The sequence below is a fragment of the Tachypleus tridentatus genome, chromosome 7 (assembly GCF_004210375.1).
Source record: "Tachypleus tridentatus isolate NWPU-2018 chromosome 7, ASM421037v1, whole genome shotgun sequence".
In the NCBI taxonomy this organism is placed as follows: domain Eukaryota; kingdom Metazoa; phylum Arthropoda; class Merostomata; order Xiphosura; family Limulidae; genus Tachypleus; species Tachypleus tridentatus.
Genome location: NC_134831.1, coordinates 89004183 through 89019096, shown reverse-complemented (window position 1 = coordinate 89019096; position 14914 = coordinate 89004183). Strand labels below are relative to the sequence as shown.

Here is a 14914-nt window from a genome sequence, read left to right as displayed (position 1 = left end):
TTTTAGGTTTAACACTGACAAACAATACAAGTGAACGTCAGTGTATCTATAATGTATACCAAGATTTTTTAGGTTTAACACTGACAAACAATACACGTGAACGTCAGTGTATCTATAATGTATACCAAGATTTTTTAGGTTTAACACTAATAAATAATACAAGTGAACGTCAGTGTATCTATAATGTATAGCAAGATTTTTAGGTTTAACACTGACAAACAATACAAGTGAACGTCAGTGTATCTATAACGTGTACCAAGATTTTTAGGTTTAACACTGACAAACAATACAAGTGAACGTCAGTGTATCTATAACGTGTACCAAGATTTTTAGCTTTAACACTGACAAACAATACAAGTGAACGTCAGTGTATCCATAATGTATACCAAAATTTTTTAGGTTTAACATCAACGAACAATACAGGTGAACGTATGTATTTTCTAATTCTTATTTTCTTCTGTTAAAAACTACAATTTTAAATTAAAATTTTCAACAACTTAATAAAAGTTAAAGAAAATATAGATTATATGATAAAAACACAATATCTGCAGGTTAATTCATTAAAAATATATCACAAATTTAGTAAACCATCTTACGCCGCCATCTGTTGATAATTATTAGATTTTTATGATATATTTCCAAACCAAATGCGAATTTCACAAATAGATAATATATAAGACACTAAATCCGTACATAATTGCTTCATCTTTGAATTAGCACGTGCACAATTTGGTCTGTATGTACTAGTGTTTATACGTTTTAGGTTCTTTATATGTTTACGTTTGGTTTTTTTTAAGTTTTCAGATTTTGCTTCGAACACCTCTGAGCTATAAGAATAATTTTAGTGTTTCGGTTTTGTGTTTTAAACTAATATTTCTTATTTAAATGTGGTTCGATACAATATAATAATGTATGAATACATAATATATTTATGGTGTTAAATATGATAACTACTATAATTTTCACAAAACTTCACTCATATTCTAAACCTCACAACTCATTTAAATATTTTTATTATAACAAAACTTAATTACTATGTCAAGTTATTTAGACGTTGAGATGTAATAATTTTCGGTACTGCATTTTAATTGAAATATAAAATATTTCTAAAACCTAACAACAGATGACAATAAAAGTGTAGACGTCTGTACAAATGCCATAATTAACTTCTTGCAGCTTTAAAATCCTCTATTGGTTTTTTGTTGATTTCGTTGTAATAAGGAAGTTCACTTTCCAAACGTTGCAGCCAGTCCTGAACCTTTTCAAAACCTTGAATTTTGTAGTCTATAACCTGGACGTTAAAGAAGAGAATGATGTGAAATTTGTGTGAGGGTAACAGTATTTTATGATAGTATATATTATTAAACTGTCCACTAGGTGGGTTGGTTTGTTTTTGTTTGTTTGTTGAATTTCGCGCAAAGCTACTCGAGGGCTATCTACGCTTGCCGTCCCTGATTTGGCAGTGTAAGACTAGAGGGAAGGCAGCTAGTCATCACCACCCACCGCCAACTCTTGGGCTACTCTTTTACCAACGAATAGTGGGATTGACCGTCACATTATAACGCCCCCTCGGCTGAAAGGGAGAGCATGTTTAGCGCGACGGGGATGCGAACCCGCGACCCTCAGATTACGAGTCGCACGCCTTAACACGCTTGGCCATGCTGGGCCTAAGTGGTTTGGTTTGTTTTGAATTCTGTGCAAAGTTACTCTAACGCTATCTGCATTAGCTGTTTCTAAATTAATAGTGATAGACTAGACGAAGAGCAGCTAGTCAACATCTATAATATTTTCAATTCTAATAATATTTGTTCGATTCTACCAAAACAATGAATTGAAATTATACATGCTAAATGACAATCATTTATCACTAAATTTCATTGTTAATGGTGTTTTAAATAGCCCTAATTAATGTTTAATGTTTATCGTGGAAGTTATAATGTTTTTCATTAAGTATATTGTTTTTATTTATTGTTTGTAAAATTCAAATTAGCAACGCTGAAAAACTAAACGTTTCCTTAATTTAGTTACTTACTTCCAAGAAAGTTAGACTAGCAAGTATTGAAATATCTGCCAGAGTTAGTGAGTCTCCTGTCACGTATTTGTTGTCTCCAATAAACTGTTCCAAATATACAAGTGCTTCTCGGAGTTTCTTTTCTTCATCCGTGTCAACTTCAGTCACTTTCCCGAACAGTTTCGGAATCTATAACGACAATTAAATAGCATAGTTTTGAAATATATAACAACAGGTTAGACAATACAGTTGTGGAATGTACAATAACAAGTAAAACAGAACAGTTGCGGAATATATGGTTACAGCTTAAACAATACAGTTTCGTAATCTATAATAACAAGTTGAACAATACAGTTTCGGAATATACAGTAACAGGTTAGACAATACAATTTAGGAATATATAGTAACAACTTAAACAATACAGTTGTGGAATGTAAAATAAGAGGTAAAACAATACTGTTGTGAAAAATACAGTAACAGCTTAAATAACGCACTTTTGGAATCTACAATAACGCATTAAATATTACCTTTTCGGAATATACATATATATTTTATTGAAGATTTTTAGTAGTTATCTTCTGTCTACTAGTAAGTTAAAAAGAACACGATTACTTGAAACTTTGTACTAGTGTGTTTTCAAAATACTTACTACCAAACTGTAAATGCTATTGTACAAGGTGCCCAAGTCGAAATATAACATCCTATCTACTAGCGCTCTCTTTTGTGGATCACAAGGGTACAGCCGATCATTTTGTGCGTACTTATTGCAAAAGTATAGCATGATTGGACGGCTGCAAAATATAAATATATTGTACCTTTACGGTTCTATTACTTAAATTTTTGTAAGTCTTAAATGTTGTTTTATTTTACTTAACTCTTTAGTATTAATATTATCTATAAATTAATATATTTAACTCTTTAGTATTAATATTCTCTATAAATTAATTTACTTAACTCTTTAGTATTAATATTATCTATAACTTAATTTACTTAACTCTTTAGTATTAATATTCTCTATAAGTTAATTTACTTAACTCTTTAGTATTAATATTATCTATAACTTAATTTACTTAACTCTTTAGTATTAATATTCTCTATAAGTTAATTTACTTAACTCTTTAGTATTAATATTATCTATAAACTAATTTACTTAACTCTTTAGTATTAATATTCTCTATAAGTTAATTTACTTAACTCTTTAGTATTAATATTATCTATAAACTAATTTACTTAACTCTTTAGTATTAATATTATCTATAAATTAATTTACTTAACTCTTTAGTATTAATATTATCTATAAACTAATTTACTGAACTCTTTAGTATTAATATTATCTATAAACTAATTTACTGAACTCTTTAATATTAATATTCTCTCTACATATATATAACCATCATAAGAAATTGTTTAATAGGTGATCGTTAGAGAATTTGTTTCATTCTTACTAGTTTTTTGTACAATTGAATACTCTGTGAATACTTTACCGTTATTTCTTCAATTCAACACTGGTGACGTCATTTTTGCAATTGAAGATCAATATATTCGATTATAAGAAAAATATATTTTTCCTTGTTTATTTTATTGTTTGTATAGTTTGTATTCCTAGCTAGAAAATATATGATATATTGTTTGCATAAGTAACAAAAGAAAACCTATTTATATGCAAAAACGGCTCGTTTGGGTTGAGAAAATATTTTACATAGAAGAGCGAACAACGTTTCGACCTTCTTCGGTCATCGTCAGGTTCACAAAGAAAGAGGTAACTGACCGGAAGCTGACCACATGTTTGAAAGGGGTTGTGTAACTGAGTGTCGGAATGTAGAGGGCGGTATTAGATGTTTGAATATATAATTGAATATATATAAAATATATATTACATATATATAATTGAATATATATAAAATATATATTACATATATATAATTGAATATATATACGTAATTGAATATATATAAAATATATATTATATATATAATTGAATATATATAAAATATATATTACATATATATAATTGAATATATATACGTAATTGAATATATATAAAATATATATTATATATATAATTGAATATATATAAAATATATATTATATATATATAATTGAATATATATACGTAATTGAATATATATAAAATATAAATTATATATTATATGTATAATTGAATATATATAAAATTATATATTCAAATATCTAACACCGCCCTCTACATTCCGACACTCAGTTACACAACCCCTTTCAAACATGTGGTCAGCTTCCGGTCAGTTACCTCTTTCTTTGTGAACCTGACGATGACCGAAGAAGGTCGAAACGTTGTTCGCTCTTCTATGTAAAATATTTTCTCAACCCAAACGAGCCGTTTTTGCATATAAATTTCTCAACAAGTGGGTTTCTCGACATCACTGATTAAAAGAAAACCTACCATTTACTCTACATAAGTCGCAACTTATTTTGTATACAATTTCACTTTTACACTTTTACAAGGACAAATTAATAACCAACGTTATGACACGTTGTAGGCCTATTAGTTTCTAATTCTTCGCATCTTTTGGTGTTCAAATCATAAGTTTCTACAGTGTTATATCGCATACATAAAACTGTTTTGAGGAATAATCTGTATATATCCAACCCAACTCATGAGTTTTGGTAGTGAAGGAAAAGCTTCTACTGTAGAGCAGTGGTTTTTGGGGGAGGCATAAGACAAAGCTGAAATTATATTTTTACCTGTCTCTGATTTTGAATTCGTACTGGAAAAGCTAAACTGAATTTGGTAAAAAAGAGACATTAAAAATTAATGTGGTTTCTCTTACAAACTTTATGCCCACTGTTCGGCGAGAATTCACTAGCTTTTCCAATTTAAATCGTAACAGTGAATAATTCTTATCCAAAACTGTTTGAAATAGTATTGGGTAATAATTATTATTAGAGAGCTGTCGACCTGTGATAAGCAGCTGTTTTTTTAGTTCTCTTTTTAAAAAATATAAATAATTGTATATAAAATTGTCAGTTTTAAGTTATTGGTTATTATTTTGTATGAGTTAAATGGCAAAATTCTAAAAACACCCACAATCTTCTGTATATTATATTACTGTAATAATCAAGACACGGCGACCGTAGAAATGGTGACAGAGGGATTTATTACGACAATTTTAAAATTAATTTTTTATCCTTTCTCATCATTAATACGTAATTGTGTTTTACCTGTGTGTTACATTTTTTTTAATATCTCAAAATCAAGATATTTTAAACTATTATCTTAAAATGCAATTCAGGGTAAAAACTTTTACCAGATTGCGAAAAAACAGTAGCATTGAACTATTTAAATCACTAAGAAAAGTATTTGGTTTTAAACAAATAAAAACACTTTCATAAACACCCAAACAAACGCTAAGATAGAGAATATTAGATAGATAGCAGTAGCTTATATCATACTGCGGCTAGGCCTAATCGGATAACTTCTTGACAACAGTTTAACAAATGAAACAAAAAACAACAACTATAATACAACTAAAGTTACTTACCAAGAACTCAATAATACTGGTAAAGTTACTTACCAAAGAACTCTATAATACGGTAAAGTAACTTACCAAAGAACTCTATAATACGGTAAAGTAACTTACCAAAGAACTCGAAAATACAGATAAAGTTATTTACCTTTCCCAAAGAGTAAATTTGTCGTCAACAATTGTAGGAACGGTATGCATGAAATTAATCTGAAATAGAATAAAATAGAACAATAATTAATTTTTGTTAATATTTAATCTTGATTTTTATACCACAGAAATATAATGTATAAACTAAGAATATATCGTCACGTCGAGAGTAAATATTTATTATATTAATTAAATTATTTTCACTTTATATGTCCCACATCATAATTTTTAAATCACTGAAATACCGGTTATTACAAGTATATAATAATACAAAATAAATAAATGCTTAATTTTGAAAGTTGTTATTATATAACAGTTAGCCTGAAAGACTGACAATTGAAAGATCATTTAACATTAAGGGTTTTACTTTGAGTTAGGTTTGAATTTATATACAAACAACATACTGGACCAATGAATATAATGAAAATTGGAGATCATATGAAATCACCAAAAAATCGTTTAAAAATGTGGAAAAATAGTTTGAATAAAATTGTAATAGGAGTAATACCGGCTTTGTCGACCATTTTACTTTGCATAGATAGTCTAATGGTAGAAAAGTTTGGTTGAGCCAATTAAAGAAAATAACTGGAGACATGAAAAGAATCTTAAATTTAACAAGGGACAATACAAATGATAGAAAATAAATACAATACCAGTTTAACAGTACAAATAATACAATATCAATTGTACATAACCAATAATACAACACCAATAATATAGTAGAAATGATAAAAAACGAATAACACAATACTAACATGAAACAATACAAATACTGTGAAAGAGACTTTGTTTACTGAGAGTATTTATCCAGCATATCAAAGTAATTATGTTCAGGTAATCTCTAGATGTATCTCGTGCATTTAACGTAACAAGTGACAGTATTGACTGCCAGGAGAATATTTTACACACCATTATTCTATCTTCGAAAATTTCCATTGTGCATAAAGCAGGATAAATGATAAATGTTTCTGTGGTTTGTTTACAGGTTTAGTTTTCTGTCGATGCATAAAAGTGTAAAACATCAGGTTAATTCACTACTTTCGTTATCTCCATTGTTCTGATTTTTTATGCTCAACATGTAGCGAAATATATGACCTGTAAGACTACATGATACTCACTATTTAAGACTTTTTGTAGTGAGTTAGAAATAGTGAATTCCTGGCCACAATTCACCTCTAACATTTTACAAATTTATCCAATCAACTTCTTCCTTTATCAGAAGTTTGAGGACACGGTTATTTTTAATGGTAGTCCTGTCTTCATTTGACTCTGATTAAAGATATATTCTTACAACAGATGTCTTTATCAAGCTAATCAAAGAAATAGCCGGTGACGACCGTGCTTCTTCTAGGCAACCATCCACTATAATACCCTTTTGAAGGACAGCACGATCTTTGCTCTCACCCATGGTTAATCAAAATAGCTTTGATGTGATTACATCTTAACGCTTATCACACTCTAACTATATCCGGCATATTACATAAGCAATTTAGTACGCATATAAAGATGAATTACATATAGTCTACTATCCATGCATACATATGTCGGAGTAGAGCCCTTGTAACATTTTAATCAGAGTAATTTATAAGACCAAGTACAGCATGGTACAACGATATTTAACCAAAGAAACGGAACTCAGTCTCAGCAGAAACAAAATAATTTGTAGATTTTGTACGTATTGAAACAAGTGTTGGAAAGATACATATTGAGTTTGTGGATCTAGTATGTATCGAGTTCGTTGTTCTAGTATATGTAAAAACAAGTGTTGAATTCATGAATATAGTAAATGTAATAACAAGAGTCGAGTTCTTGTATCTAGTATGTGTAATAACTAGTATTAAGGAGGACAAGATATAAATTCATGGATGTGGTACACATAAATAAAATGTAAAAGAAGATGAATAAAAAACAATGTACCATCAGCAGGATTTACGTATTATAATTTATCCCGGATGAGTCTTCCATTTATTATGCTAAGTAATATGATTTGAATTTAGAAGTTAAATGAATGTCAATATCTATCGAAGTTATGATATTTGCCAAAAAGATCAATACAAACAGTTTTCTTTCTGAACACAAATATGCTTTAATATACAAGTAATAATAAAACTGATTATTACAATATTACAAATATTGGTTTACGTACAAGAGTTCTACAAACTTACAAATACTGTTTGTTTGTTTTTTAATTTCGCACAAAGCTACTCGAGGGCTATCTGTGCTAGCCGTCCCTAATTTAGTAGTGCAAGACTAGAGGAAAGGCAGCTAGTCATCACCATCACTCTCGGGCTACTCTTTTACCAACGAACAGTGTGATTGACTGTCACATTATAACGCCCCCACGGCTGGGAGGGCGAGCATGTTTGGCGCGACAGGGATGCGAACCCTCGACCCTCAGATTACGAATCGCACGCCTTAACACGCTTGGCCATGCTGGGCCCTACAAATACTAAGTCTTAAATCTGGTCTATTTATAAGTGAATATTTTATCGACGGTCCAGCTCTACAACGAACATAATTGTTCTGAGTTGATATTGTTACACCTCGCCGAATCTAACGCTGTCTTTTCTTGGCTAGTCTCACACTGGTTGCAAGCTGACTTTTTTTCAAAGAAGATATTTAATGTTCCAATGTAGAAATAATAATGTTTGAAGTAATTCACTGAAATTGAACGGTTTGTAACATTCGAAATTTATAAACATTCCTGATGACATTCTGTAGTTTTCCGCTTAATAAGTGTTAGGTCTGACATGGCCAGGTGGGTTAAAGCGTTCGATTCGTGATTCAAGGGTCGTTGTTCAATCCCACTATTCATTGGTAAAATAGTAACCCAAGAGTTGGCGGTGGGTGGTGTTGACCAGCTGCCTTCCCTCTAGTCTTACACTGCTAAATTAGGGACGGCTAGCGCAGATAGCTCTTGAGTAACTTTGCGCGAAATTGAAAACAAACAAACAATACGTGTTAGTCACAATTACAGCTTCGAAGGCTTATAATATATTTGCAGTAATCGATTTGTATAGTTTAAAGCGAGTTTCTCGAAGTTTGAACAATGCTCGAAAACCCACTAGCGTTTTTGTAAAAGACATATTGTTGTCTCTAGCTCCCGAGAATTTTCTACAAATTTGGAAAACAGGCGATATTTGCGCAATATACATCCAATAGTATACGTCACATGCATCAAACTAAAACAAATATTGGTATTAAAATAAATGCATAAATCCGTTAACAAAACTGAGAAATTAAACTTATAAACTAACTTACAGTAACGAAGTCCTGATTTTAATGATTAAAATGTGTCGAGTTACATTTAAAACTTACAATCTCATTTCTGTTTCTTTTTCAATGATTTCATCTGATGATACAGCAATACTAGAGGTCTATGTTGTGAAGTATGGTAATATGAACACAGTAAGAAGCAGGTTAGATGTTTCTGGTGCATGTTTTAAATTATATTAAATAACTTTCTTATGTAGGAATAAAATTGAAAATATTGTGTCACAAAAATAATGTTATACAAAACCACAGCTTATGAAAGGCTGGGTCACCTTAAACCTGAAATTTATGGTCGACTATGTGGATGTAGAAACTAATTTTAACATTTGGCGTTCAGAAAGGCTATATACTCGTACTGAGCCTAACTTTACCAACGTAACTTTGTATAAATAAGGCCCGTATGTGTCAAGTTTCGTATTTTTACGAGACGTCAATGTTTAAAACAAATCGTTCTTGCTTACCAGCAATGCCATTCATTTATTAAACATTTGATCTTTTGTTTTACTAAATATAATCCAATAGCCGAAATTCTAAATGATTGGGAAGGGTATAATTTAGGTTTAGCTCTTGGAATTTTAAAGTGATTGAACTTATAGACAGGCGTTCCAAATAACATTTCCTTAAAATACAAAGAAACACTTATAATGTACTAATCAAAATTTGAGTGAAGTGTTGGTATTGTCTAACTTCTATAAATTCACAGTGATAAAGCGTAGCTTCTGTACAGTAATACTGACAATGCCTATCGTCTATAAATTAACTCTGATAAGGCCTAGCTTCTACACATTAATAGTGATAAGGCCTAGCTTCTACACAGTAATAGTGATAATGCCTAGCTTCTATACATTAATAGTGATAATGCCTATTATCTGTATGGAAGCTTAGTATTATTTATAAATTAACACTGAAAATACCTAGCTTCTATACATTAATACTGATACTACCTAGCTTCTACAAATAAACACTGGCAAGGCCTAAATTATATAAATCAACAGAAAGAAGGCCTATATTTTAATTAATATTCCCTACTGTTTAACTAAATAAACCAAATAAAAAGGTGACTTAAGTTTAAAATATTATTTCAATCATAAACAAAAATCCTGAATGTGCCTGCACATGCTACTTTTAGAAAGCATACGCCAAACAGAAGGGTTCACTTTTATTTTGTACCTTATTAATTCCAATATAAATGTTTGAAACACAATTAAGTTGTATCAGTTCTCTTCAATGTTTCAAAACAAGTATATCTGAGCTTAAAAAAAACAAAAAACTAAAAGATATTTCATAACAAATTTAGGATGTTTGGTGTCACTACCAGTTTCACGGTACAACATGGCTGTCATTAACTAACAATTTATACTTCTCATAAGTCTGGTAAGAACTCGTGAAACCATGGTAATTCTACGATAGCACAGTATGATCACAAGTAAACAAAACGCAACAAGCAGTAAATATATTTATTTTAGTTTTTAGAATTCCTCGCAAAACTAAGCAAAAGTTGTCTGTTCCAGTAATCCCTTATTCAGGAGTGATAGACTAGACGAGAGGGAAAGCAGCTAGCCATCACCAACCACAATAACTCTACTATTTTTTGTTTCCAACCTTATTTAAAAGCACAAACTTATTTAAAAGCAATATTTCATCGTGTTGCGTTATCGTTAATAGCATATCAAGACGTTACTAAACGTTGACAATCGTTATTAAATGTTACGACAGTCTGTGTTAGACTTAACATTAAACGTTACAACAGTCTCTGTTAAACGTGACATTACACGTTCTTAAGAAACGTTACGACAGTTGGTGTCAGACGTAACATTAGACGTTATTAAAAGTTACAACAGTCTGTAATACACGTGACATTACATGTTATTAAACGTTACGACACTTGATTTTACATATGGCATCACTCGTTGTTATTAAATATTACGACAGTTGCTGTTACACGTGGTATGACACATTGTTCACAAACGTTACGACAGTTGGTGTTACACGTGGCATTACATTTTGTCATTAAACGTTACGACAGTGGGTGTTAGACGTGGCATTACACGTTGTTATTAAACGTTACAGCAGTCCGTAACGTGGCATTACACGTTGTCCTTAAACGTTATGACAGTTGTTGCTACACGAGACATTACAGGTTTTTATTACACATTACAATACTTGGTGCTAGATGTGGCATTACATGTCTTATTAAACGTTACGACAGTTGGTATTAGACGTGGCATTACACGTTGTAACTAAACGAAACGATAGTTGGTGTAAGATGTGGCATTACAGTTTATTATTAAACGTTACGACAGTCGGTGTTACACGTGGCATCACATGTTATCATTAAACGTTACAACAGTTGGTGCTAGACGTGGCATTAAAGTTTCTTATTAAACGTTACGACAGTTGGTGTTAGACGTGGAATTACAAGTTGTTATTAAAATTTTCGACAGTTGACGCTAGATGTGGCATTACAGGTTGTTGCTAGACGTGGGATTACAGGTTGTTATTAAACGTTAAGACAGTTGGTGTTAGACGTGGTATTACAGGTTGTTTTCAAACGTTACGACAGTCGGTGCTAGACGTGGCATTACATGTTGTTATTAAATGTTAAGACAGTTGGTGTTAGACGTGGTATTACAGGTTGTTTTCAAACGTTACGACAGTCGATGCTAGACGTGGTATTACAGGTTGTTATTAAACGTTACGACAGTTTGTGCTAGGCGTGCAATGACACGTTGTTCTTAAACGTTACGACAGTCGTTGCTAGACGTGACATTACACGTTGTTATAAACGTTAAGACAGTTGGTGTTACACGTGGCATTACACGTTTCATTAAACGTAACGACAGTTGGGTGCTAGACGTGGCATTATACATTATTATTAAACGTTAGAATAGTTGGTGCTAGATGTGGCTTTATATGTTGTTATTAAAAGTTACGACAGTTGGTGTTACACCTAATTTTAAACGTTGTTATAAACGTTAAGTCAGTTGATGTTAAACATTTTGAAACTTTACGCCATTTTTTAAAGTCTGCATCAGATGCTGAAAACGTTACTAGAATTGTTAAACGTTGCGATGTATTATGCCAGACGCACCTAATGTTGCGCCAGACAGTGGAAATATGATTAGTATTTTATCACAGTCCTAACCTATAATAAACTATTCGAGTGTTTTATCATGAAGATGCAAAGTTTTGTATTATTTCGTAATATACAAAAGAAAAATATTAAAGTAAAAATTTATATGCAAAAACGGCTCGTTTGGGCTGAGAAAACACTTTTACATAGAAGAGCGAACAAGTAAAAATTGTCTGGTCGGTATCAAAGCTTCTCTGTGTACAAACCTTGATAAATTCTGTCTTCATGTGCTCTCCAGCCATGAGATCCAGTTTTATATGGTTGAGATTGATGCCAATTTCCCTGGCAGTCATTAAAACTGCCCGAGAAGGCGGACTGATATCACAGTAATAAAGATCGATTGGGCTACCCACGGGCTCTGTGCTGTTGTGCTTCCGGAGACACGGGAGACAATCCAGAACCATTTCTTTGTCTATTTATCCTCGCTTTACAATTACTTTCTGTGAAACATCGGCTTTTACAGGTTACCTTGCGTCAGAACTCGTCGCCTAACGTCTCGTGTCGTGTTTGGAGTTTGTCGATAGCGGGAACTCGTTGTTAACTGTGTACGACTGGAAGTGACGTTTTCTATGTTGTGCAGCAATTTCGATTTGAGACCGCGTAGAAAACTGTGTAGCGTGGTCTTGTCTTTCTGGTGTTAATATATTTTTTGTGTACTACAATTTGTTATCTGTGTTTGAACCTGGGACTAAAAAAAGTTTATTATTCTTTTGTTCGAGAAGAAAAATGCAGTGTTTTAATTATAAATCAATGAAACGTATTAATACATCTAACCCTAATTACAGTGTATTCTAACCCTAGCAACCGACATAGGAACATGCGTCATCTTGAAACACAATAATTTTAAGTAGAAGCATTTAATATAAAAAATATTTCGAATATTTTATAGAAAAAAGATTAATTTATGATTTTACCGTTAGTTTCCTTCACACTTGAATTGTGTTACACATACAATCTCAGTAAGGGTTATCTGCGCTTTACGTCCCTAATTCAGGGGTGAAATACTAGAGGAAAGACAGCTAGTAATCACTACCCACCATAAAGTCTTGGGTTACTCTTTTACCGTCTTGGTGGGATTGACCATCGCCCCCTACGACTTTAAATTTATGACCCTTAAACTGGGCGTCGAGAACCTTAATCACTTGGCCATGACAGACCATCTATGTTACAGTTTGTTTGTTTCTTTGAACAGAATTACAGTGCTGCACAATTGACTATCTAGACTCTGCCTACCACGGGTATCAAAACACAGTTTCTAGAGGTAGGAGTCTGGAGGCATACCGCTATGCCACCGAGAGGTTTCCTAGTACTAAACATTAAAGATAAGTAAATGTATTGGTTTTATGATTTTTGTAAGTAAGTTAGTTTTTATTTCTTGGCTAAAGTTAAATCATTAACACTTTTGCCTATTTCTTCTAAAACGCAAAGCTAAATAAACAATTAGTTGTTTGTGATATGCCCACTACGGTTATTGAAACTCGGTTTTTTAACATTGTAAATCTGTAATTATACACATGGTCCACCAGTGGGACATCGGTATCTTTACAGATTTAAGAACTTTGATTTAAAACATAACAAACAAAAATATTACTGAGTCACTGGAGGAGCATTTGTTAACAGTTTTGTCTAACTTGTTTAATGTATATATTATATTATATTATATTATATTATATTATATTATATTATATTATATTATATTATATTATATTATATTATATTATATTATATTTTACCATGCTAGCAATTTCAGTTTAGTATATGAATCAGAATCAATGTAAATTTCTTGAACACACAGAACGTTGGGATTATGATCGAAAACCCCACTTACACTGGGAGTAACTTAAATGATAAATTAGTAGACCTTAATCAGTGAGAACAGTTAAAAACACTTTGATAAAAGTTAATTGTTATTTACGTGGTTAGTGTTAGTGTTTGATAATAAGTTATTTATATTTACATTTTTGTTACCATATTTTACTGAATTATAACATATTTATAAATGTTAAAGAGTAGATAAACAGAAAGAACTCAGCAGCACAAACTGGTACGTTAATACCCACAGAACATTGTGTCACAACTTGTACTTGTAATTAAACCTTCAGTTAAAAAAAAAAAACTATGAGAAAATTATTAAACATTGTATAACAACAAATATCAAATTAGACACAAGACTATAACATCATTCAAGCAACTAAATTATTTTAGGTTATTATACGGTGAGTTAAAAAACAAACACTGTTAGGAAACGTTCCACAGTTGTGACACATGCACACGTGTCTTGTGGACACGAACTAGTCTCAAAAACGAAATGTACAAGTACAACGTCCATTGTTACTGGATATCACTGTATGAAACACCTTCGACAATGTAAACGTTACCATGGCAACGGGTTTGTTATAACCAGTCGTTTTACTTGCAATTAGTTGACGAAAGCATATATCGATGTAGCTACTTTTTTTACCCAACGTTTTATACATTTTAATATGACTCTTTAATATAGAGTGCCTTTTGATTATACGCCTGGCACCAGCACGTACACGGGAACATGCAACGACATTTTACATATTATGAATTTCATAAACTGCGTTAACCCGGCTGGTTGTCATGGAAGCGGTTACAGTTTTAAACACAGAGCTCACTAGTTCTTCATAGTTCTAGCGATCACTGATGGCTGTGCTTCAAAATGTAAAAATAACTCAGACAGCATACCACAAGATGGCACTAGATTCCCTTTTTTTTTTTTTTTTTTGTTTGGTGTTAAACTGAAAACTATACAATACTCTAACCGACTTCAGCCCACTACGAGTGTCGATACCCAGTAATCAGTGTTGTCAGCCCTCAGACTTA

At 31.6% G+C, this 14914-nt stretch overlaps 1 protein-coding gene across 1 annotated transcript; it reads right to left on the bottom strand.

Annotated features, from left to right (window-relative positions):
• Positions 1–146: 146 nt before the first annotated feature.
• LOC143256157 (glutathione S-transferase 1-like) lies at positions 147–13681 on the bottom strand. The gene is made up of 5 exons (XM_076512961.1): positions 12274–13681; positions 5663–5721; positions 2661–2802; positions 2033–2200; positions 147–1291 (listed from the first exon to the last, which is right to left on the bottom strand). Exons 1-5 carry the CDS (start codon positions 12469–12471, stop codon positions 1163–1165), a joined length of 696 nt encoding a protein of 231 aa, XP_076369076.1. The 5' UTR covers positions 12472–13681; the 3' UTR covers positions 147–1162.
• Positions 13682–14914: the final 1233 nt, after the last annotated feature.